The 27219-nt window shown below is 36.1% G+C and overlaps 1 protein-coding gene across 2 annotated transcripts; it reads right to left on the bottom strand.

Annotated features, from left to right (window-relative positions):
* Positions 1 to 7924: 7924 nt before the first annotated feature.
* Positions 7925 to 25309, bottom strand: LOC104601541 (glutamyl-tRNA(Gln) amidotransferase subunit C, chloroplastic/mitochondrial-like). Of its 2 annotated transcripts, none has more exons than XM_010264904.3 (7): positions 24763 to 25309; positions 20005 to 20206; positions 19879 to 19919; positions 10509 to 10564; positions 9542 to 9593; positions 9343 to 9428; positions 7925 to 8275 (listed from the first exon to the last, which is right to left on the bottom strand). In XM_010264904.3, exons 2-6 carry the CDS (start codon positions 20170 to 20172, stop codon positions 9353 to 9355), a joined length of 393 nt encoding a protein of 130 aa, XP_010263206.1. In that variant the 5' UTR covers positions 20173 to 20206; positions 24763 to 25309; the 3' UTR covers positions 7925 to 8275; positions 9343 to 9352. The 2 variants fall into 2 exon arrangements, with proteins under 2 accessions (XP_010263206.1, XP_010263204.1); XM_010264902.3 differs by having other exon boundaries at positions 24861 to 25288.
* Positions 25310 to 27219: the final 1910 nt, after the last annotated feature.

Raw genomic sequence — 27219 nt, 5'->3', positions numbered from 1 at the left:
TGATGAGAGAATAGTGTAAAGTAGACATTGTTTGACTAGGGGTGACACAATTTGCCACAAACTTCATTGCTCTTAAAAACATAAAAAAACATAGGCATGATTTGATAAATTTATTTAACTCTAGAGAATGGGAAGAATGTAATCTCAGTAAGAAGCCTAAAAATAGAAAAATTGAGGAAATAGTTTGTAACAATCATTTTGGAATTCAATGCATATTGTGGTTAATATCTTAAAGCATATGTATAAGGTTTTAGGAATGGTTGATGGTGATACATGGCCAACCATGAAATATGAGGCCATAAGATTTATGAAAGAGTATTAGAACCGTTACTCCAAGATCTTATCCGAGGTACTAAAAGATCATACATGAAAGATGGACAAAACAACTTAAACACCCCCTTCATGAAGTTGGTAACTATTTTACTAATTTATTTTTACTAATGCTATCAAAGTTTATATTTTAATTTTTAAATGTATATCAATTTATTTTTTGAACCTGAAATATCAAAACATATACGAACTTGGGAATTGTGTAGATTTGTTAAAAGCATTACAAGATGTCATCAAAAGATTAGAACCAAGTCCTAATGGGCAAACTAATTGCATGATAGAGGTAATACATATAAATTGTGATAATTTGGAATATAAGCATATACATTACTTACGCCATTAGTTCAAGAACAAAAATGCATCCAAGTAGGTAATATCATAATGACAAAGCTCAATGCTCAATTAGAGTGTCTATTTAGTTTTTTCAATTAGATTTTATGATTCTATTTATAAATATAATTGAACAATTAAATTGACACAAAAAATTAATATTTACAATTGAATGGTGGATCATGTATAGACTTGATGCTCCTACTTTGACACATATAGATATAGGTATGTTATCTCAAACAGCTACACCATCAAGATGTGAAAGAAATTGGAGCATGTTTTGTCTTATCCACACAAAACATCGAAATCGTTTGGGTCATGAAAAGCTTAAAAAATTAGTTTTTGTCTACTACAACTTGAGGCTCAAGACAAAGCATCTTAAAGGTGATCAAGAAAAAGGGATTTATACTGATTCTTTAAACCTTCTAGATGTATATGTTGAAGAAGATGAAGAGAACCCACTTTATGAATGTACAAAGTCTCCTAAGCCTTTGTTAGATGAACCAAGTGGAAAGCCAAATTCTCGGATAGCCAATGAGATGGGAATTAATGTCAATGATTTTATGGCATCTCAAAATCAAGGGCAACAAGTTGAGGAAAATGAAGATGAAGATTTAAGTTTAATGGAGATAGACAATTCTTTCAAATCTTATAAGTGGGGCATTATTGGTTCTACATCATCATATGACTATGAATATCCCACTTCAAATCAAGATAGTCAAAATCAATCACAGGCATTTGGGATTTGAACAAAAAATTATGATTATGGGCTCTTTGGACAAGCTCCTAACATTACCTCTTATGATTATGGATATAGATACGGATATGGATATGAACAATACCCCCCAAATAAGAGGTTCACAAAGAATTGACCAAGAAAACAACCAATGCTTTGTAGATTACAGGAGGTGGTATTATCAAAATGTGATGAATTGGCAACAACATTGCAAACCATGAGAACAATAGTATTATCACCCACCTAATGGAGATGATGACCACCAACCACCTAGAAATTCTTTTTGAATGTGATTTTAATTTGAGTTTTTGTTTATGTAATAGATCATGTAGTTTAACTATTAACACTAACTCTTAAAGTTTGTAGGGTGATTTCATTTTTTATCATTTTACTATCAATTTTAGTTTTTTTGCTTTATGTGATGGTTTGAATGTAATGCTAAACTTTATTTTTGTTTATAATAAATTATGCAATTTAAATATTAATTGTTTACTTTTGAAGTCTATAGGACAATTTCATCATTTACTAATTTTTACAATATTTCCCCTCGACATTTTCAACATTTTAAACTTTGGTTAGTATACTCTAATCAGTAAATCAATAAATCACCAATACCATAAAAATAAAATTTAAATCAGTATTATTTCTACTAATGCCCTATGAGCTCCTCTAGGGCCATTCCTTGTATAGGCATTGATGCGCAGCCATCTGCATTAATGCAAATATGTGTTTGTTGCCCATAAGGTGTAAAACTAAACAACATTATAAATACTAGCTGGCTCAGTAATTTTGCAATGCATATTTGTTCCTAGATATGGGTAGAAGATAAATTGGATTTTGGGATATAGATGGATTTCTATATAACTAATAGTTGTAGCTTAGCAAAACAAGGTTGAATACAATCAAAGATACTAAACACTGGGCTAATGAAAAGCAATGTTGATCAGATGAAAGTTTCTTCAACTGAAACCCATAAGTAAATCATGGCAAGTTCCAACAAGAGTGTGACAATGGAGCTCTTATGAGATTCTTAAGATCTAGCTTGCATCCTTTGATTGGTCTTGATGATTTGGTGGGCCATCATAAGAATAAAGGTGATTTTTATGGATGTATTTATTATCTTGGTCAATTTCCATTTGTTTTGATAAGGTTAATTGAGATTATTAAAAGTTAGCTAAGAAGAGTAACAGTGTACAAGAGCCTTAGAAGGCAGGAATCCGTGGGGTAGGCATTGACAATGATAGTTTCGCAGGAATCTATGGTCAATTTCCATTTTCCTATATTGTTGACATTTCATTTATTGTGATACTTCATTGTGAAACTTAGCAACCATTGGACTATTTATTTGTGAATTTCCTTTTTCGCTTGAAAGTCATACATTTCCTTCTTGGAGTTGTATTAACCTGATTCACAATACTTGCATCCGGATGTAACTATTACTGAGAATCATTTATTTGAATGAATAAAAGGTATAGTTACAGAGCTTGAGTCTCTCCCCCTTAAGAAAAGATGGAGCAATTCTTTGTCTAAACTCTTTCCATTTCTAACGTCTCTATCATCCAGGCTCTCAATCTCCAACATTGCTCCCTTTACCTCTTGTGATACCTCCAACGATTGGATCACTGCCCCTACTGAACCTTGGGACTTCATATATGTCTTCTTCCCTTCCACTTTCTTTGAACCCTTAAATAGCAAACCCTTTTTCTTAGAAACTCTCTTATATTTGCTTGTAGGACCAGCCCCGAATAGGCCTTCTTTCAATCTTGAAAAAAATTTTTAACATGCACTATATGAGAAATATTTTCAACCCAGGCTTTCTTCGACGCCTCCTCCCTTGCATGATTATCAGGGTTCATAAACTTTCTTTTTCTGCCCAAATAGATTCCTAGTCTTCCCACAATAACTGCAAAATTTGAGAATTCCTTGCAACTTCTTTGTGGACTGCACTCTCCATCTATGTTATCACCCTTAATACAAAAGCTATCTTCTGATCTTTTCTCCAGTCCTTTCAAATGGCATCTTAACATCCTCTCCTTCTTTAACACTCCCTTCCCCCTTTACTTCTTCCACCACTATTTCTCCCGAGCCTGAATATGGAGATTTTCTAAGTTGGGAATTGGATGCTCTTATCCTTACAGATATTTCTAGACCGCTGACTGTGTAAATGTGTTCAAAAGATCTTATAGTTGGATAATTTGATATGGGATCTTAGGTTTATAAAGAGATCTAGTAGGAACACAATAAATAGGGGTGTTCTTGGAATTCTATCTCTAGTTCTCTATTGGATTGCTTACTGTTAGAAGTTCTTTTTGGTACCTTATAGAAGTTATAGTTTACATATGTGTGTTCTGTGAATGCTCCCAGAATTCAAGGAATTTTCTATTGTTAATGCTTGCAGTTAGTTTTGTTCACAATGAGCACTATTCTTGACAACCTAACCAAAATTTATTTGAATCCAGATCTCCTTTCTTTGGGGAACTAGCTTCATAGCATTTTGAAATTTGAACTTGTTAGGTTTGGACAGTTTTGTGTGGAACATATAATCTTGAAAGAAGCTCCATCTTTCTAATAATTCCTATGCTAATCCATGTATTTATCATGGATTTTAGATTTTGAATTTTTCTACTCTGTCCTTTAATTCAAGTTATGATTTTATGATGACCAAGGGAAAGGGGAAAGATAGGGGAATTACGGAACCCAGGCGTTTTCTTCTTTACCTTCTATGGCAGGAACTGAATGAAAACAAATCTGGTCAGCCTAAATGGTTCATGTTACCTGGATCCAAAATCCCTTGCTTGGTGTAGTGGTAAGATTTCTGGCCAGGATGAGACTATGGGTTCAAGTCTAAGAATGCTGAGTTTAGGTCCTAATTTTTCTTCTAAGTGGATAAATTGCAAAAGAAGAGTTTTATTCTGTTAATCAGTAGCATGTTAGAAATATATGAATTGTTTTTTGCTTGTAGCCCAAATAGAAGGTTGAAATATAATGGCATGCTTTCATGGCTGATATATATCTTCTTTTTAATCTTTTCTTTTTTTCTTTGTTAAAAATTCTAGCGTGCCATATGTCAGAATGCACGAGTGCAGCTATAGATACTACTTATGTTTCTTTCTGGATTGCAACAGATGTTTCTGTATTTTTTATATATATTTTGTCTTTGTGTTTTTCATGTAATTTTTGTTGTTTCATGCACTTTAGATTGGATTAGACTCAATCCGGTCTATTTGCATTTTAATTGGACCATATTGGACTTGGTTTGTATGAGATTATTGGGTCCAATCCATTTTAATATGTACATGCCTATGTATTGTATTCACTAGTTTGATATTGTTGGGTTTCTGCAAAACTTGAAGGTCCATGAAAACATAAGGCAGTTGTCTCATCCCATCGCATATGTTTGCACTCTATTGTTCACATCCATCTCCATTTGCAATAGGGCCTAGGGGGTTTGTCTGATACTTCATTAAGTCGTTCAGTTCAACCACTTCAGCACTGCCCACCCAACCCGGTCTGCCTTACGAAATTGTTGTGGTTCAGTTGGCATCAAAGAATGCAGGCTTGATGGAGAAGTTGTCGCTTTATTCTCAGGACCAATTGGGTATGAAAACTCGATTCAAGTAAAAATAATGACACTCTTACAAGGCTTGAAATTAGCAGTGCAATTAGAAGTTAGAGAGCTGGAAGTAGAAGGGGACTCACTATTGGTCATCTCTTGGGCTGAGCAAGTAAACTTAGCACCCTAAAAGTATAGATTTTCATTCAGGGAGATTGACCCTTGCTAAGAGTTTTAACTTTAAATTTGGGTGGGTTAAAAGGATAGAAAATGGATTGGCAGATACTATAGAAAAACAGGGAGTTGATAGGCCTACTCTATTTTGGCCAAAACTATAGTTGGTTGTATCAAACAGAGAGATGATGATCTTTGTAATCTGGGACAAATTGTTGTTGCTATACTCTGGACTGCAGAGTAGCTAATACATTTGTAATATGTTTTTAAATTAATAAATAAAATCTCTTTGCTAATCAAAAGAAAATTATATTTTCTGGGTTTTCATGTAATTTTGAAGTTGCATTCAGTTTGGACTGGATTGGGTCCAAGCTGATCCATTTGAATTTCAATTGGACTGGATTGGATTTGGTTAGTATGAGTTTGGACTGGATTTGGTCCAATCTATTTGTAAATGGACCGATGTTCGATTGGATTAGATTAGACTAAATCCGATACAAGTGATAGCCCTACTCGGTAACTATTTTTCTAGTCACGCATAGTTGGGCCCAAGCTTTACAAGAATGATAAATGAAGACTGTTTTGCTTACATCGGCAAAGCATACCAACCAAACTTTTCATCTAAATATAATGCCAAGACTTGAAGACCCATCAAATCTAACCCAAAGAGAAGGGCAATTGAAGTATCCCAAATAGGTACAACAAACCCATGTTGAAGCAATTGTGCTTGCAAAGTAAGAAGCCCAAATGCAGTGCATAGAACAAAGTATAGCAGTAGGTATAATTTGAACCCTAATGCTCAATTCGAAAAGAGTACAAATGCAAATATGTATAATGCAAATTGTTAGATAGTGTATGCCCTTAACTCCAATTAGATTGATGTACAAATACATTTATTGTAAATGAATAAAAGTACATTATTGTTCCATGTTGATATTGATATGTTTTTATGAAATTACCCCTTAAATTGGACACTTATGAGATTCATGTTAGTTTATAATGTTCTCAGCCGTTGAATAGACTTGTGGAGTTTATCCTACCAAGGCTGACACTAATGTGCTACTAAAAAAGTTGGGGCAGCTTGTCTCAACTGCTACGGTTAGACCCAAAGCACATGTAGTGTGTGTTTGTTTGAAACATTGAACCCGGACCAATTTCCAGTTATGCCCTAGACCTTGGAGATTGATGAGCAAAATTGAAAAGTTACACATAACCCTTATACTTGATTATGGTACTGCACTAGGTGTCAGATTGAGTTGTCTTGGATATGCCAATCAGTGAGATCCATTGAGGGTTAAAACTTTAGTATATTGGGGCAGTCTGAAAATTCACTTAAGTGAGTGATCATAGTAATAAGATCGGCCCCTTTGTCGAACAAAGTGAATGATAGGGCTTACACTCTCTCTAAAGGAAACCTAAACTACCGATAGTGGATTTCAACTGTGTTTGAGATTTGGTTTTGCAAAATATATTTATATGATTTATATATTATGTTTTATGGAAAAATGTTTGCAAAAGGTTTTAATTCCTAGGATCCATCCGAGCAGAGAGTGTGACACTGCACCTTGCAGCCAGGGGAGAGGTTCTTCCTTGTCGGACAATGTTTAATCATTATGGGCCGAGAGGTTAAGTATAAGAAACCATTACAAGGTTTATTACTTGATGAGTTTTATCTTACTTAAGTCAATTATCCTTAGGTTTTCATCGGATGGATGAATTCAATGATCATTTAAATGTAAATGTTGGGCCCATTTTGAGCCCATAGTGATGTGCTTAGGGATTCATTGCATTTAGTAGTGAATTCAGCCAGGCCTTTTCACAGAGGCTAAGCCGAACCCATGTAGACTTATGTGAGGTCATTGTGGGGTCCCATGCTATACAAATCAGGCCTAAGTTGGCCATGTAACACCCTTGGGTCATGAGCCTTATAGATAATGGGCCTAAAGCCCATAATTAATATGATTAATTAGGCTGTCACATGACACCTTAATTTGTCATGTGACATGGGGCGAATCTGGGTTTGGAAATGGGTATGGAGTACTTATCCTCTTAAGAGGATAAGACTTATCTTTTAACAGAGTCTAGATCCAAATTAGATTTGGATAATCTCCTAATTTGACTAGGAGAAGTGCTCTATAAAGATTTAAAGAATAGGGCAAACTAGACTAAAATACCTCTCAATTCTACTCTCTCTTCTTCTTTTGTCTTTCAAGAAAAATCCAAAGGAATTTCATGCTCACCTCCCCAATTCAACCTAAGCAGTTGGATTGTAGTTTTACTGAAAACTGTGGTTGAACTGGTTTCAAGAGTACACTACGCCATTTTCAGTGGAGGCTAGTTTTATGACTGATTTGGGCGTGAAGTTTCACCTTGGAATCTACGTTTGTGGTATCTGTATTAGGTATACATCTCCTTCTTTGTTTGGTTTCAAATCTGGTCCGATTCAGTGCAAGACCGATCCTTGAAAAATCCAGTTTTTCGAAACATAGGGAATTCGATTCCTGAAAGGATTAGGAAATTTTTGAAATTTCGCCCATCCATCTAGCATAGTTCGGCCATCCATATGATGGATCCTAACCCTTTCTTCACAAATACATATAAAATAGAAGGTTTTGCACTCTAGATATTTGCATTTGTACTCCTTCCAAACAGAGCTTAATGGATAGAACCACTTAAGTAGATAAAAAGGTCAAAAGATATTTCACCATTCATTTCATGGAAAAGGAAGTGGAAGAATAAGGAGTAGAAAAGTTTAGAAGATTTGTTTTGATATAAAAATTGTGTAAGAAAGAGAGAGAATGTTTGAAGAAAAGAGGAGAAAATTTGAGGTCTGGTTGCCTCTTTCATTAGCTTATATATTCACAAATAAAAACTGAATACAATGACAAGTATGCCCTTAGTAAGTCCGCTACTTGTAAAATCTAAATAAACACTCTTAACTTAAACATAAACTAATAGACCTTGGTCCCAATAACTCCCTAATTATGCTATGTAAATAAAAAACAAATGATATCAGCCCAAAACTCAAGGCAAATGGTGAATCACATAAATCAAATAGAACCAAGTGCTATATGATAGATCAGGAGATTGCAACCTTCGTCTTCATAAATATTTTTGTTGTGGCCCAGTAGTTGTGTCTTCTGGATGAAGATCTGACAAGTGTTTACATGGATACAAAATGATTTAAGAGAAATTAGTCCATCCTCAACGACAAGAAAAGCATAAAAAAAACAATGACGATGGAAGCTTACAACAAGTTAAAAAACTGTAGATCACTATTTTCCAAATGTCTCAATGATCAAAATATGTGAATTTCAATATCCAGAACATTATAATTGTTTAAAATACAAGACACGCTTTCTACAAAGAATCACAAATGTGTTACAGTGATAGGCCCCAGATATCATTAAAATGTGTTGAGAAACTCCAATTTCTAGGCCATAGTATTACTAATGAAGGCATTGACATAAGGAAGAACCAATGGAAAGTTTTTCTGGTACTATATAGTACATATTAGAGGAGAATCAGGGATCAGGACAAAACAGAGTGCACATGAAGCCCACTGGCCATACCACAAAGAGTTTGCAATTCCACGGGTTTGATCCCACACCTCCTATTTTGATGTCTCGAGAACAAGGTTTTTAAGTCCTTAGAAATTTACTATTCTTGGGAAAAATTAAAATCACAACTTATGCATCTTTCTTTTCTTTCTCTCTACTTAAATAATTCTCCCTCTTCTTCCCACCACATTCATCTTAGTAGGACTTTTCTCCTTATCATCCTACATCAATCACCAAAATCGCCTTTCATCACCACACAAAGCCCACCACCAGATCTGAAATCTTTTAAGACCCCCTACTTTGTCTTACATAAATCACAACCCATGATACCTGGACACATTTACATGCTCTGTACAGCCATATTGGACACTATGGACACCTAATATTTCATTGAATAATGCATGGACACTTATGGAGTATCCTTATAACATGGACACTTCTAAAATATGCAAATAGAAATATACAATAAAGTTTTAGTGTTGAAAAAATAACTTATAAAATTACACAAAAGGTACAAAGTAAAATACACTCAGAATTTACAAGCCACCTGGGTAGGAGATCTCAAGTATTTATTTCAAATTTCAAGGACATAATGTAAGAGCTAGAGCAGAAAATTCGTTGATTATGGAATTGAGTCCAAGGGAAAAATAAATAATTACCTAAACAGCACTATTCTTTGTTTAAGACCTTGGGAACTTTGATATATGGCTCCTCAAAGCTTGGAACTGCAGATAACATGGCCTCCCTGTTTTCAAAAAGCAAAGTTACACTGAGCTTGATTAAGGCATAATAATGCTCATCAAATTCTGATGGTAATGTGTTAAAGTGCTCAGGAAATAAGATTAAAATCTGCACCACCTATTCTCAAATGTTTCAGGCACATCATTCCGCAGATTGTCACCTTCAGTATCTGTAAACAAAAGTATAGAAGCTTAGCACAGAGGGACCAGAGCCACATCAAATTTCAGGTATGTACATAAGTCACCTAGGGCATTAATTTTCATGTATTCATAAACACAAAACAAACTTTGGCAGGTGGCATCAGATACATATAGAACAGAACCCAGTGTAACCTGACCAAATGAACATGAACAAGACAATGATGTAAAAGATGGGAATGCTTCACATGAAGGGAATGCATGAAGTCTTATTTGTGTCTAAACTATGGAGACACATGATCCATTAGCTAAAGTTAAATGAATCACATGATGATATTACCTCTCTTAGCACCGTAATGAAGAAGGCACTCCTTGTTCAAGAAAGACAATGGGCACCAATTGCTTCTTGAAAAATCAATTGACAAACGTGAGTGCAAAGTAGCCAATACCATATTCCCTTCAGAAGGCCTCCATGATTTAACTAAGTTGTCAAGACTCAGACAAAACCAGACAGCTGGACTAGAACCGGGAACCAGCAGCTAAAACAGTTTCTAGGCTGCCTGGTTTTTAGAAATCTTTACTTGATCAAACCTACCTCATAAAGGCTGGTTAATACCTATTATAACCTGGAATTATATGCTATTTTTCCCTTTTTAAGCTTATTTTTATATAAAATAGCTTCAAAAGATAATCTGGAATTATTTTCTATATGTTCCTTTTTTGCATTTTTTTATTTGAGCAAGTTGAATGGTTGAACATGACAACTGGACAGTTTGACAACCTGATCTGGTGATCAAAACAGTTTCAGATCCAGACCAATTTTGACATTGGTATGTAGTTTACAGAATTTGTTACCAACAGGAGGCAGACACCCTTGTAAACTAAAATTAAGTTCCTAAACAACTTGTGCATTTGTAATATATGAGTAGAGTTGACTGTCAAAAAACCTGCTCTAAGTGCAGGCTCAATACTTTGAAGATCAACAGCTTGGAGTTGTCCAAACCTGTCATAAGAAACAAAAAACAGTTTAATAACCATCATAATTGTAAGAATGAGCCGAAAATCATTATAACTGTGGCAAAGATTTAAAATAATTAGTAATGACCATAATTTCTCCCCTCAACAAGTTCCCATGTTTCATTTTTGAATGCAACGAATTCTTTTAATCATTTTATGTATTTTACCAAGGTTTTGAAAGGCTAAAAGCCAAAGTGAAGCAGCTGGGTTTGGAGTGTCAAACCAAAAATAAGCATAAACAAAGTTTGTAATGCCCCACTCCTGGCCCCGTTTTCCCCCACAAAGAATGTTATATACAGTAAATTTTTTAATTTTTGTTTCCATAAATTTTGAATCTTGACATTTAAATTTGAAGTTTTAACTGTTTGGCATAATCCTAGCTTACTTGGACCTGTCCAGGAATTTTCATCTAATAAAGAGGTGGTCCGTAGTCCTATCCTGCTTGCCACAGAAAAGGCTATTTTGGGGCATATGCAGGAAGTACAATTAAGATAGTTTATATCAAAGTCCTATCCTCCCCCATTGGAGAGCAGCAGGAAGTGCAATTAAGAGAGTTTATATCAAATAATCACTTAAAGTTTTTAGTAGCTAAAAATAACCAACACATTAGAAAAGTTTAAAATCTTGACAGAGTATCTGCCACTAGGCCCCGTTTGGCATCAATTCTGGGAATTTTCATTCTCAGAATCCTTCCAGAAAAGAATGGATTCTAAGAAGTTTCATCCAGAGAATTGTCAGATGTGTTTGGCACAGTCATCTAATTCCTGTTTCTTAGAAATAGAATCACATTTGATGGCAACCAATTTATTGGAATCAATTATCTAGATGACTGATACACAAAACCATATCTTAGATTTAGCAATGTGATATCAAGGCTCACTCCAATTGTCTCCTGAGAATTGTTGATGTCCCTGGAAACATTGGGCACAACTACACCTTCATAGACCAACAGATCTCTTGTGTTATCTTCATCGACCTCAACTCCCCCTTTCTTTTTAAAGACTCTATCAAACAAAGAAGAGATAGACTTAATTCTGTCAAAAAAAAGCCAACAACACCAAAGTACAACTGAATACAACACTTTATTATTATGAGTTGTAATTCTTGAGTACATGTAGACCCATTTCAAATCAACTCTTACGTAAATATAGATCAAGGTACAACTGAATACAAAACTTAATTCCACCATTTATGATCTGTTTTTGATCCAACAGATTTGTAAAAGGATTTGGATATGCAACAAAACAGACCAGATTGTGATTTTACAGTCTCTAATCCAAACCAGAATTTGATTTTTATTTGTATTAATAGTTATGCCATTCTATTAGAATTGGTGGTTTGAGCTCTTTTTTCATTGTACAAGTTAATTTTTTTATACATGAATTTCATTATAATATTGATAATTTGTTAACTATAACAGTCTACATATCAACAGTTCTCCAATGGTTTTTACCTTAGGCAGTGGCCTTGAGAAACGATAGCCATGATGGTTCAGGGAATTAGAAAAAACTGAACTTTGGAGAGGTGGCTTCCTATATATATACAAGACTTTAGGGGCTTCTTAAGGTTCTAAGATCCAAGAATCTACAGTGGATTGTTGCTACAAAGAACAACTTGCAATCTTGGCCTAGATATGATCCAACACCCCCCACCTCTCTTCCATTCCCCTCCCATTCCCAAGAAAGGAAAAATACTGAGTGGAATATGTTTTTTTTATGACAAATAAAAAATAAATTTTATTAGAGAAAAAAGAAAAGGAAATTGCAGCAGGATGATAAGTGATCACCCAGCAATAGCAGACCCAAAAAACAACAGACCCGCCCTAACAAAGCCCCTAAAAACAGAGAGAAAAAACCTACAGATATACCAAAGCACCTTAAGAAACAAACCCATATCCAAATACAAATATCACAATAAAATCACAGAGGTCCCTACCACCAACGCCTAAACAACACACAATAGACTGAATATCCCAGAAACCCAAATCCTGCAAGAAGATATATATGAAAAACATCCTGAAACCAAACAATCCAACTAATGAAAAGCTCAACTTAAACTTAATCCATTTTCCCATGCCCATTGTGTAATATAAAAATCTCTTGTCTCATCTGGGTAACTTTCTTTGTCTTTCTCCCTTTCTATTTTAATCCCGCTCCATAACATTTGAAGATCAGTTTTCTGTTTTCTAAATCTTCTTACTGCATTACTGGAATAATTTAAAACACCTGAAGTTACTGAGTTATGTCACTTGGAATAAAGAAACCAAATATGACATCAACAGAACCATACCTTTCACCAGTATCTTTGTACTGAACACCTGTTATTGTTCCAAACTCATCTACATCCTGATATTGAGATTTCACCCGTCGGACTGGCACTGTGACAGAGTACACAGAAACCCTCAAATCTGAATGCTACCTTTGTAGGTGCACAAAAATGTCAAAGGGGGTGTGCAGGATAAGAAGAAGTCAACATCAAAGAAACCCTCAAATCTGCAGAAATCGCCATCACTTCTCACTTGTTTGACACGAGACTGCAAGAGAGGTTCTTTGCACAGGGGTAGCGGTGACGGTGAAAACAGAATAGAGAGTAGAGTTTTTTTTCTAATTTTTTTGATAGGTCAAATATGACCCTCATTTCACGTGTGCAAACTAGCAGATGTGTTCATTTTAGTTAAAGAACGTAGCTAGAATTAGGCCAGCTCCAGAATCACATTTCTTAGAAGCTGGAATTTTTCATTTCTAAGAATTGACTCTCCGGATGGGTTTTTCTATTCTAGATAGAATCCAAAACCAGGAAATCATATGACCAAACGTGATTCTACTTCGGAGAATCGCGAGAATCACCAGAATCAATTCTCCAGAGTGATACCAAACAGGGCCTTAAATGCTGTAGATATGTCTCCTTGCTGGGGGTTGCAAAAGCTTTTTTTCTAAACCCCACCAAGAAGATTTTGTGTAGGTTAAAAGGAAAAATATATATATAAATAAATACTAAGCAAATTAGCAGAAATCCAAGCTTCAAACTGTCTACCCCTACTCTGTCTAAGAAGAGCAAGATGAAGAAAGGGGTGTAGACCCTTCTCCCAGATTCTTTTTCTAAAAAGAGAAGAACATAAAAGGGTTACCACCTCCCTGCTTTTTCTTATTTGAAGAACATGATAGCTCTGAGTTTCCACTCAAATCTATGTCTCAAATTCCCAAAACTTGGTCAAACAGGAGATCTCCAATTTATCATTAATCCAATTTCCTTCTTGTAATAAAATGAAAATTGCATTTTCACCCTTAGGCTATATAATCTAACCATCAGTTTTGTGTTTTACAGGGCCATCCATTAAGGCATCTGCCTCCTGCAACCTGAGGCAAAAGGCACAAGGCATATACCTCTTTGCATGGCATCAGTATGAGGTGATTGGAACAAAGTAGTTTGGCTCTACCTTGCCTTGAGGTGTGGGGGAATATTCCTCATTGCTTCTCCTCTTGACCTTTTAAAAAACATGTATTTTACTATTATCACATGCTTCAATTTTACCCTTGATTACTATAGTGTTGGTGTATACCCACAACGAAAGTAGGTCCTGAGAAGTATAGAGTGTTGGATTGAAGTCTTTGTATGTATGAGTATTCGGCTGATAAGAGCTCTTATTAGCCTATACTTAAGTTTAAGTTGTCCTGTACTGGGCCTTTGTTAATGGGCCTAATGTTTAATGTTTTAAGTTGTCTGGGTGTCCCATCACTAATCAGGAGCATTCTAGTAACTTCCTGTATCATTGTACTACACCATAATATAAATAATAGTACTGTCGACTGAGCAGGTGAGTTCGACATTCCTGCATCTCTTCTTCTTCTTCTTCTCTTTTCTGTTACTTCGGCTACAGTAATTTAGCTTTCATGGTATCAGAGCATTAGCTTCTTCCTGGTTTCAGCCGGCACACACTCTCTTCTCTTGCTGTCTTTTCATCTTCTCTCTTCCTTTTCTGGGTTGCTGTAGTGAAGACCTAGGGGTGTAAGAGAGTAAAGCAAGTTCGAACCTAGGGTTTCTCTTGGTTGTAGGACTCAAGGGAAGTAAGACCCAGAAGTAGATGTCCTACTAGGTTATTTCCAGCAAATAGTAGCTATTTGGCTACTAAGAGAGGTCTGTGTAGGACAGACCTAGTTGAGGACTGATTTCAGCAGTCCTAGCACTAGCCGAAAGGGGCTTAGCTACTTCTACAGTTACAGCTTCGGTGCTCCAGCAAGACTCGCACAGACTTAGCTTCTTCTACAGAGCCACTGTTCACTTGCTACTGTTGCAGCCTCGAACTGTTCACTCACTACTGTACCCGAACTGTTGCAGTTTTTTGGTTCAGCCCAAGTGAAGTCTATCTAGTGTTCTACCAGCACCGTGAACACTTCTACCATCATAGCAATGTGGCAAACAGCTCCAAGTTCAGGGTGGTTATCAGTCCGAAACCCCTCACCACTGCTATGAGATTACCTAGGGAGCTGCCAGCTCCAGATTGTTCAGCACTGTGAACCCTAGTTGAGGACTGATGTCAGCAGTCCTAGTATTGGCCGCAAGGAAGGGCACTCTCTTTACAGTTGCAGTACTCAAAGTTCAAGTGGAGTCTGCATAGCACAATAGTTGAGAACCCTTAGCTTCAGGTCGGTTACCAGCCCAGAACTCCTTGCTTGCTGTTGTAATTGAACTGTTTCAGAACTGTGACAGTCTCGGCAAGTCTGAAACTGTGTCGAGTGCTGTCAGAACCTGCTGTGATCATTTCAGCTAATCAGATCTGCTCCAGAACTGGTTCAGAACCTTCAGAACTGCTTCGGCTAGTCTTAATCAGTGTCACCTACACAGTGGCTGCAGTCAAGATGTCTTCAATACCCAGAGATGTTTCTTCTAGAGATAACAGGCCTGCGGCAAGTGGGAATTTTGTCGCCAGCAACAATGATGACAACTCACAAAATACACCAACAGTGTCTTCTTCTCCTATGGGACAGGTTGTTGATTCCTCTGGAACTGGTACATTGGGCTTCACTGCTAGTGAGGTTGAGATCCTTAGTAGGGCATTAGCCCGTCTAAGAAATAATTCTTTTGCTTCTACATCTCTTGCTAGATCAGGTACAGCCTCTGCCTTCAGTGCCACTGGCTCTATTGACTCTACTTCTTGGGTTGTTGATTCCGGTGCTACTGACCATATGACACATATGTCTTCCCTATTCTCTTCATATCATTTGTTGTCTGGTCAGGATAAGATGAGAGTTGCTGACGGGTCTTTCTCCACTATCTCTGGAAAGGGAATTGTTGACCTAAGCAAGGACCTTTCTCTTAAATCAGTTTTACATGTTCCCAGCCTTACCTCAAATCTCTTGTCTGTTTCAAAACTTACCAAAAATTTGAACTGTAGTATAACCTTTTTTCCTACTCATTGTGTCTTCCAGGACAGATTGACAAGGAGAACAATTGGGTGCGGTCATGAGTGTGGAGGCCTCTACTACCTTGATGCAGACATCGGCTCAGCCTTACAAGCATCTGCTGCTAGTAATCCGGAAAGTGTGGAGTCAATAGCTAAGCTGCATCTTTGGCATGCTAGGCTAGGTCATGTGTCTTTCTCCTCATTAGAAATGTTGTTTCCCGAATTGTTTAAGGGCATTCCAAGTCAGAGTCTAACCTGTGAAGTATGTCAAATGTCAAAACAATGTAGAGCTGTGTATCCAATTTCCAGCAATGAAATTTGTGCTCCTTTTGATTTGGTTCATTCTGATGTCTGGGGCCCTTCACCCATTGTTTCCTTTGATGGCTTCCGGTACTTTATCAGTTTTATTGACCACTACTCTCGTTGTACATGGATCTACCTGTTAAAAGGACGGGATGAAGTACCACGAATAACCATGGCATTTTGCAAGATGATTGAAACACAGTTTAATAAGAAGATTAAGCAATTCAGGTCAGACAATGCTGCTGAATACTTTGAAAAATCCTTGAACTTATTCCTGGAAGATGCTGGCATACTACATCAGTCATCCTATGCTTATACTCCTCAGCAGAATGGAGTTGCTGAGCGCAAGAATAGACATCTATTGGAGACAGCTCGAGCCTTACTATTCCAACACAAAGTCCCCAAGCAATACTGGTCTCAAGCTGTACTTTCTGCATCATATCTGATAAACCGGATGCCATCTAAGGTCTAACCTGTGAAGTATGTCAAATGTCAAAACAATGTAGAGCTGTGTATCCAATTTCCAGCAATGAAATTTGTGCTCCTTTTGATTTGGTTCATTCTGATGTCTGGGGCCCTTCACCCATTGTTTCCTTTGATGGCTTCCGGTACTTTATCAGTTTTATTGACCACTACTCTCGTTGTACATGGATCTACCTGTTAAAAGGACGGGATGAAGTACCACGAATAACCATGGCATTTTGCAAGATGATTGAAACACAATTTAATAAGAAGATTAAGCAATTCAGGTCAGACAATGCTGCTGAATACTTTGAAAAATCCTTGAACTTATTCCTGGAAGATGCTGGCATACTACATCAGTCATCCTATGCTTATACTCCTCAGCAGAATGGAGTTGCTGAGCGCAAGAATAGACATCTATTGGAGACAGCTCGAGCCTTACTATTCCAACACAAAGTCCCCAAGCAATACTGGTCTCAAGCTGTACTTTCTGCATCATATCTGATAAACCGGATGCCATCTAAGGTGTTGGGTATGAAAACCCCTTTCTCTGTTTTGTGCCCCACTCTTCCAGACTTTCCCCTTCCTCCTCGGGTCTTTGGCTGTATATGTTTCATACATGTGAAGGATCCAAAGAAGACTAAGCTAGATCCTAAGGCTACAAAGGGAATATTCTTGGGGTACTCTCCTACACAAAAGGGTTACAAGTGTTATGACCCTTTCTCCAAGAGAAAGTATGTCACCAGAGATGTGGTGTTCTTTGAGTCTCAACCCTATTTTCAGTCTTCTCAGAATCCTCTTCAGAGGGAGACTAGTGGGATGGAAGAGGATTCTCATTCTCCCTCCTTTTTTGTTCCCCTATCTGCCTCGGGTCTTCCATCCTCTCCTCCTACTCCTTGTTGTGACATTCTGGGTCAACCCAGTGAGGCTCCCACTGTGCCGATTACCTCTCCTAATGCTGCAGATGTTCTTGAAGGCTCCAGTAGGCAACAAAAAGAGATACTTACATACAACAGAAGAAAAAGGGGTCCTCAACCTCATGACAGCAACCAGTTGGACTCGGATCAATCTGTCTCTACAATCCAAGGTAATTTCAACTCTCATACTTCTGATTTGGATCTTCCTATTGCTCTCCGTAAGCCTATCCGCTCTTGCACCACCCGGCACCCCATTGCTGATTTTGTTTCTTGCTCACATTTATCTCCTGCCTATCACTCCTTTGTGTCTGCTCTTTCCTCTGTGCATGTTCCTTCTAGGTACTCAGAGGCCGTGTCTGATCCAAGGTGGAAAGAAGCTATGAATGAAGAGATGAAAGCCCTAATGAAAGCAAGAACTTGGGAATTAGTGGATCTGCCAGAGGGGAAGACCACTGTTGGGTGCAAGTGGGTGTTTACTGTAAAGCACAGGGAGGACGGGTCCATTGAAAGGTACAAGGCCAGACTTGTGGCAAAGGGGTTTACCCAGAAAGAAGGGATTGACTACAAAGAAACCTTTGCCCCGGTAGCAAAGCTCAACACAATTCGGGTTCTATTGTCACTAGCAGCAAATTTTTCATGGGAACTTCATCAGCTGGATGTGAAGAATGCCTTCTTAAATGGTGACCTTCATGAAGAGGTATTTATGGAACCTCCACCAGGCTATGACTTTAGTAGAAAGGTGTGCAAACTGAGGAAAGCATTATATGGGTTGAAGCAATCTCCCCGTGCATGGTTTGAGAGGCTCTGTGGGGCCATGAAGAAAGTGGGGTACACTCAGAGTGGTGCAGACCATACCTTGTTCATAAGGAGACAGGATAGCAAACTTACTACACTCATTGTTTATGTGGATGATATGGTAATTACCGGGAATGACTTGGAAGAGATAAAAAGACTGAAGGAGTTTCTAGCTTCTGAATTTGAGATCAAAGACTTGGGTCATTTAAGATATTTTCTTGGGATTGAAGTTGCCAGGTCAAGAGAGGGAATCTACATATGTCAGCAGAAGTATGTTCTTGACCTCCTAGAGGAAACAGGCATGATGGGGTGCAGGCCAGCAGATACTCCAATGGAATAGAACCATGGCCTGCAGGAATCAGTAGGGGAGGACTACTATGATAAAGAGAGATACCAAAAATTGGTAGGGAAGCTGATATACTTATCCCTCACTCGGCCAGATATTGCTTATGCTGTGCATGTTGTCAGTCAATTCATGCACTCTCCAAAGATTCCTCATATGAAAGCAGTTGAAAGGATTCTCAGGTACTTGAAGACTTGCCCAGGGGTGTTAGTGCCTCTGGCATACGCCTCAGGGCGTTTTGGGAGCGCCTCGCCTGGAGGCGCGCCTCCCACGCCTTTTAAAACACTGTTCCAGAAACAACCTCATGAAACTTAGGTAGGATTTGGAGCATGACCAATATTAAGCACATAGGTAAAAAAAAAAAAAGGGAAAAAACAGAAATAGAAGTTATCATCAACACAATCAGTTTGGAGGAACTTAAGGAGAGTTTGAGATGACTTTGTCAACTGCGATTTAAAGGTGTAAAATTATATAACAAAAGTTACATATTCTTGAAACACTGGATACGATTTACAATCATGTAGACTGAAATAATTGTCACATATTAATGTAATAATTAAGAGCCTAAACAATGCAGGATCATAAAGTTCATCCTATCCATCCTACTATCCTAGTCTAATGCCCTCAGTAAACAAATTCACTAAGAGGGTATTCGTCAATGTGTATAGTTTTGTTTTGTCAAACAATAGTAACTGCAACATAAGCAAATACATGAAAAACAAAATAACACATATTGATAGACTTCATATAGAGCTGAGATAGACTTCTAATACGCTTAATTAATTAAATACAGATTGATGGGATTTGTGTATCATAATAGAAAAAAAATCCCTCCAACCCGATTCTTTATTAGAGGAACTGCCCATTAGAATTACTATGAACCAATTTCTATCATCTTGCCATGGAGCTGATAGTACGATGTTTTATGGTATATATTTCTGAAGAAGCCACTGAAGTATGTGATTCTAAATAGACTATTGTAATCAAATAGTATTTAAAGGCAATTCATAGCTATCAAAGAAAATAAGTTCCGTACATATATAGCTAATTATGAGAAATGAACTACATAAGAGAAGTACCAGTTTATAACTTGTTGAATCTTGGGGGTGAATTCCTCCACCTGCAGTTTCACAGTTCACGGATTAAAAAAGAAGAAAAAAAATTAGATTTAAGTGAGTGGGAGGAGTTTAGTTTGAAGCTATTACCTCTTTGGGAGTGAGAGAGATACGAGCAGTCTCTGCTAAAAGAGGCAAGTCAGGAGGAAGAGGAGCAGAGCGAACAGAGTAGTTCCGAACTCTCCACTGGGATGACCAAAGGCATCTTCTTTGTAAAAGAGATGATACTCCCATTACAAATGATACTCTGGTGCTCATTATTGGGTGAATGACTCGCGCGTCCAGGGCCAAACTACAGTTACCAAATGATCTTCGCTTTAGTTTAGGTTACTAGTGGAGGGTGGCCCATGCTAAGCATGGGACAAAGACTCAAGTGGTATGTTATCTATGTATAATTAATCAAACTAAGATACCTATAACTATAAAAAATATAAAAAATGTGAATTTATAAATAAATTTTTCAGAGAAAAATGGGAGATGTTTTCTAGGGTTCAACCATGGTACCAGAAAGACATGGTATCCAAAAATTTTGTGACCAATCAACTGGTATTATAAGTGTGTTAACCAATCAGTGGAATTTATCAAAATTCACATGTGGGTTTTGATTGGTCAAAACTCTTTTGGTACCATGTCTTTCCGGTGTCGTAGATTTTCCCTTTCTTATAAATCCTTTTTTGGTTAAAAGGATAGCCAACATTTAAATCATGAAAATGGATCTACAAACTTATAAATTGATCATAATGGTTTGCATTAATCCTTCCATAGTAAGTACTCATACAGTTAGTAAACAATTGTAATTTCCTAACTCAATTTATTGGAGAACAACAATTAATTCATGAAAATGGATCTTACAAAATAAACAGTAGAAACAAATATTAAGCAAGATATCCATACAACATATAAACACTTTAAATCAAATGGAAGTATTAGATAAAACAGAAAATATTTATATTGTTAAAAAAAAGCATTGGACATAAGTTAGTCTATACAGGCTGAGAGAGGTCTGATAGTAAAATCCTAGGATGACAAACATAAGAATCAAATCAAACAGAACCAGTTCCTTACTAACCAAGTTAGTCTGGTGGTTGGGGTCTATTCTATAGGGTCCTACAAGTTCAATTGCCCATAGTGCACTTGAGCAAACACAAATAGTACCAAATGTATGTCAGCCTGCTACAGGACCATTTAGTCCATGCAAAGAAAAGGTTCCACCAAAAAGGTGAAAAAAGAAATACAAACATAACACTTTAATTAGTCCAGTTCTATTTTCACTGGACAGGACCTGTCCCATCTAACAAACTTCCCAGGTGCCAAGACAGGACAGGACCTTTCGAATTTCAATCATTTGCAGAATCTCTATAATCTTGGTTCATTGCAATGTCAATGAGGTAAAATTCATACAGAAAATGTGATCAAAAGAAAAAAAAATAAGAAACAGTTGAGTGTCTGGTAAACAGGCGAAGACAACCGCATAGAGTTGCAGACAAAGATATACCTACCTAAAGAACATAAACCTCTGTTACAAGGAGTCAGGAGTTATTAATTCTGAAATTTGAAGTCGATTACTGAAGTCAAAAAAAAAATGAATAAGGTTTAGGGGAGCATACCTCACAAATGAAGGCTATGCAATTTCTTAGAAAACCCTTGATTCAAGATAAATTGAACCAAATAAAAATCAAGGCTAAGTTGGGGAAACATCTACTAATTAATTCTTACACCCCTAGATTCTAAAGTTGGTTTTCTTAGGAAGCCAGTACAAAGAGAGAAATTTAAACCAAGTCTTTTACAAAACGTGGCAAAACAGAACCTGTCTAGCTGAGCCCATGTCCCCATCTGCAAAGGTCCCAATTTTTATGGTAAAAGGGCAGCCCAGTGCAAGAGGCTCCCACCAATGTGGGGTCTAGAGAGGGACAGATGTACCCAGCCTTACTCTTGCATATATAGAAGGCTGTTTCCAAGATTTGAATGTATTAAAAGAAAAGGAGAAGCAAGATATATTAAAAATGAATTACCATTTTTATGGTGATAAATACAAAATGTATTAAAAGAAAAGGAGAAGAAAGATACAGAAGAAAACAGACTCATAACAAAAGCAAAGGGCCAGAAAAACAAAAACCAAACCATACAAAAAGAACCCGAACCAAAAAGACTCGGGATCCCACCCCTATTGACCTAAGTTATATGATATGTTTATTTTCTAACATGGTATACTTAATGGTTCCCAAACAATAGTCCAAATTGTGAGGCTTACTATGGTTACAGATTTTCACCAAGGAGTCATTACTTGTTTCAGATTATTGAATTAATCATTATTCATTATTACTATAACACAAAAAGTATAGAAAATTCAAAACCATATATTATTTCCAACACCTAGTGAAAGTTTTACATTGTTCAATTTAGAAAAGTCATAGAAGTCATTAGTGTTCCATAATAGAAAATCCTTTGCACTGAGATATGTTTTAGAAACCATGCCATCAAAAACATCTATAGAGTATACCCAACTGCACAACACATGCTTCTATTCATTCAGCAAAAGAAATGGGTAGCTGATTGTAGATAGGAGGTTTTGTTTTCTTTTTTTTTTTAAGTTTGTTAATTAGGACAAACTTCATAGATACAGTCTCCAAGAAGATCCGGACATATCAATAATGTTCCCTTTTTTATTGTTTTTCAATACTCACTAACCAATTAGACAATAATAAAAATTTTCATTTGCATGCCTTATGCTAGGGGGAAAAACGAATGGAATTATTTCAGAAAATTTCACATCCGCTTTCTTAGAGTTCTAGTAGGTCTACCTCTGGAGGGAGAGTGGACAAACATGTATAGATAACCTCAGGATTTCAAGAGCTTCATAGTGTTTTCTGCTAAAAACTAATCATGCTAAATGTTGATGATGCAAATTCATAGAACTTATAAGATGATAATATACTCTATAAGCAATACCACCAATCAGAAATTAGCTACCAGGAATTGAAAAATATTAGGATAAGTTCATAATTCACAAGAAAGAAGCAATGAATATTGACATTGGAGATAATTGGTTCACATAAATACAACAGTAAACCTGCACTAAATTATCACATAAGAGGTCTGACAGACACATATAGGCATCTAATCTTGTTCTCCTTACTTAGTCCCCTTGTTTTGTTAGGACCAGACTAATTGAAAATAGATATTTATCTTTTGCTCTGTTCACTCCAGCAGAGCAAGATTAGATGCGACCACTAGGACCAGTTACTGTCATCCAAAGCTATGATGGCCTCCCTCCTCTTCATAAGAAGCCAGAAATTACACTTTCAACAAAACACTTATTTCCTCCCCTCTCTTACAGAAAAGGAGAAGACTGCAAGAGTTATCCTCCTGGGCATCAATTTAGACCAAACTACGAGGATATCAAACTGGAAGCATTAGTAAGCACACAAGGAAATACATGAAAAAACCAGGGTCCAATCTACTATTCAGAAATTCTGTGTATCATAGGACTGATGTTCCACAAAGCCTAAACATATGGTCCTATGAAATGGCGAAAAGAAACAGAAAAAGAAAAACCATTGAAGTACATGACATCCTTTTTTGTAGTTAAGTACATAACACCCTTCTTTAACCTGCAAATTATTCATGCAATATTCATCCAGCATCTCAAGTGATAAATTTAAGATGAGACTTCTCATCCTCATTGTGAGTGTCAGGAAACGGCTTACATGAGCTGGTATGGAGTCACCACCCATCATTTGATTAAATAGGGAGTGATGGGCCTCTCGGGGTTATGTATGAAAGAGGGAAGGGGTTTGGCACCCCTCTCCCATTTCCATAGTTGGGGTCCACATAAGATGCCCAAAACAAATGCAAGCAAGCCAGTAAGCATAATTGAATGAATCACAAAAGGAGAAAGGAAGAAAGAACTATCAAGTAACAATAGAGAGAATAACTCAAGCAAGGAAGATAATTATCATTATCATTATTACTTTTTGTTTCGCAGATGAAAATTGGTTATTTGACTATACGTGAACAACGAAGGCCAGCACAAAAGACAATTATGAAAATTAATTAAATCAAAATTACCCTAATATGAGAAATACTTAATTAAGACGGGGACTTCCATGGAATGAGAATTAATGAGGTTTGATGGGAATTATTAAGGGTTGTGAAGGGAAGTAACCACTAATCTAGGAAGAAATCCATTCAGTGTAATAAAGCTAATCAGCTAAAATAGGACAAGATTTGAATTACTAAGCTAAAAAGGGAATTATTCAACATAGTAAGAGATATCTAATAAACCAACACACAAGTGTAAAACTATTCATCACGAGGAATGGCAAGGTAGGATTAGCTTAGTAATTCAAATCTTGTCCTATATTAGCTGATTAGCTTTACAACACTGTGGATTTCTTCCTAGATTAGTGGTTACTTCCCTTCACGAAGTGTCAATCCTCTTATTAAAACTCGGCACCACAAAACCGAGTACACTAATGATTAATCACACTAACCACACTCAACCATTTAACATTAAGCAAAAGATCGGGACAAGAATTAACTGTATCCAATTATTAGAATGCAGAAAAATATGAGATAAAGAGTCTCAACTGCTGAATTGATGTCGTTAAGCAAATATTCACATACTCGAGAATTTCTACCTTAAAACTAGAAAATCACTTGATTCTAGAGACAAATTATACATATATATCCAGTGTAAATGAGAGCAAAAAAAAAATGGAACAAGATTGCATAAACAATTAATGCTACCTATGCTTTGTACCATGGAATCAAAATGTTAACCACTTGCTAGATCGGCAAATGATAAAAGATGGGAGCAGAAACCAAGAAACAGAGGACAAAACTAACCTAATAATTAATTATATCAATACGAGAGGAGAAACTGAGAAGCAGAGAAACGGAGAATAAAATTAGCATGCACTCGGGCTGATGAAAATAAAACCGACCCCAAGTGGCGTTGATCGGTGAAGAAAGGCGGAAATGTGTGCTGAGATTCACGTGGATTCAATCGGCTGATTGGATTTGAATGTAAAGGAAGCCACGAAGAGGCAGGTTGGTGTGACTCTTCTCTAACCGAACTTGAGTGGAATGTGCAAGCGTGAGGGGAGCTCAATCAAACCGACCTGGGTCGTTGCAGCAATTCAACAATGGGGGTGGCGGTTTCGAAGGTGGATGAAGAGGTCCAAATCCACTGTAAAGATCGAATTGCTGCTTGGCGATGCTATATATCTGCACTGCTGCCGTCCAAAGATTAGGAGCAGAAGAAAGGCCGAGCTCAATCCTTCACCCTGTTTTCCTTAAAAAGGCATTCATCATCTGTCCTATCTGGCTCGACTACTGCAAACTTACGAATCTTCAAGTCACTGGGGGTGTGGTCTAAAAAAAAAAAAAAACATGTTCTTGATAGACTTTGTTGTTTTAAAAAATAATGCATATTTTTTGAATAACAGAATATTGGTTTTTAAAACAAAAACAAATTTTTGAATAACAGAAATTATATGATTTATTAAACATGACATTGAATAATCAACTGAAAACATGATTTTAAAATCAGATTGAAGAGCATGTTTTTGGTTTCAGTTTTCAAAACATAGAATGCGTACACAGTCAAACAACCAAGGACATGTTTCTTTTGTTTTCTATTTTAAGAAACAATCTACTTTCAAACAAGATAGTTTTGATTTGTTTCTGAAACCAGAAACAAGAAAATCAATTCACATTGTTGCAAAACGCCCCCTAATTTGTTCTTTAGTGAGAGTGTCCAATTTCCTATACTTTAGATAAATTTGTATTATATTTTGTATCTTAGTGTTTAATTTTTTTATTACTTTTTATTGGTTTGTTATATTATTTTTAGGTAAAATTATAAAAAAAAAACTCCTCTAATATTTAGAAACCACCTTTGTGCTTTGATACTAAACAAAGGTCTTTATTATAGTTTTGAAAAGAAAACAAAGGTCACTGTACACAATTTAAAGTTTCAACTTTACCCTCTACTAATTTATTTTGCTAGACAACTTTCAAAGAGTAATTCTTCTTATTCTTCTTGGACGGAGGCAAAAAAGCCGAAGTAAAGTAAAAGGAAACAAATCTTTTTTAAAGGGATTTTATTAAATTTATATGTGAATGAAGTTGAATAAGGGTAAATTTGGTATTTTATTAAAATAATGCATCACATCAACATTTTTTGTTCATAATGCCAATGAAAGTTTTTCGAAACATCTGGGGAGGTTTTTGCTAAGGTCAAAAGGGGAGTTTTATAGGACTGTTAGAAAACCCAAGATGTTTTTATAATATTTCCTATTTTAAATGGAAATTAAACTGATTTAAAATTAATTAGACTATATTTAAATATAATATTTTTATTAGTTTTGTTTTCATTAATCCTTATTAAATTTAATTAACTATATTAAGTTTTTATTTTTTAGTAGAACTTAAGTTGTTTTTGAATTAGTAAAATTAATTATAAAACTAATAATTATTAGGTAGTTTTGTATTAGTTCTATATTAATTTTAAAATTGATATTAGTCTTAAATTTATCTTATTCTTTTTTATTAATTTAAATTGTTTCTATATTAATAGAAATATTTTTTTATCAATAACAATAATTAATAATTATTTTTATTTTATTTAATTAACTTACTAAATTATTTTTACTATGGTTATTGTTTTTAAATGGAATATAAATAGATTATAATTTGTATGATGTCTTATTCAACGTTTTCAACTTGTCGTTGACTCAGATAACTAAACCATTCAAACCATCACTCAGCCCAATTTCTAATTATGGGTTTCCTAGAACCCACATTGTTCAACATGTGCGGTTGAACCATTGACCCTTTTAACCCAATCATTAAATCATAGGTTACAATATATAAAGTATTGAAAACTTCTGAAGGATTTAACTTGGTTATCTGATTGGGTACGATTTTTTTCTATTTTGGATAACTTTACACGATCTTTATAGCCCCACTATACAAAAAGAAACTCAATTGTTAGTCTTAGATTTTAATTTTTTGTTCTATATTTATAAAAAGACTAAAAACAAATAGACCTTATATTCTACATATATAGATGAATGATGTGTCACATTGTGACCTTTCCTTCTGTGGCTCTTTGCAACAATGCCAAGTTTTGTCTCTTTGTTATAGTTGTCAATTGTAGATTAGTACTCAAAAAAATTTCCCTATATGGATAACTAAATGTGGTGGATGTTATATTAACCAAAGTTGCAAGATCTGAAGAGAATCGCAAAATGGTCATACTCTACATGTGTGTAACATGGCTAGTCCTAATATCATAGG

The sequence above is a fragment of the Nelumbo nucifera genome, chromosome 8, assembly GCF_055504915.1.
Source record: "Nelumbo nucifera cultivar China Antique chromosome 8, China Antique-T2T, whole genome shotgun sequence".
Lineage (NCBI taxonomy): Eukaryota > Viridiplantae > Streptophyta > Magnoliopsida > Proteales > Nelumbonaceae > Nelumbo > Nelumbo nucifera.
The sequence above is the reverse complement of the archived record's forward strand: the minus strand, read 5'-3'. Positions and strand labels throughout refer to the sequence as shown.

Bases quoted from the DNA above. Each gene is read 5' to 3' on its own strand.
- LOC104601541 (XM_010264904.3), bottom strand. From the start codon at position 20,172: ATGAGCACCAGAGTATCATTTGTAATGGGAGTATCATCTCTTTTACAA. The intron at 19,920-20,004 runs GTAATAGCTTCA...GTGAAACTGCAG, and splicing joins TCTCTCTCACTCCCAAAGAG to GTGGAGGAATTCACCCCCAA. The intron at 10,565-19,878 runs GTACTTCTCTTA...TTCTTATGACAG, and splicing joins ATTCAACAAGTTATAAACTG to GTTTGGACAACTCCAAGCTG.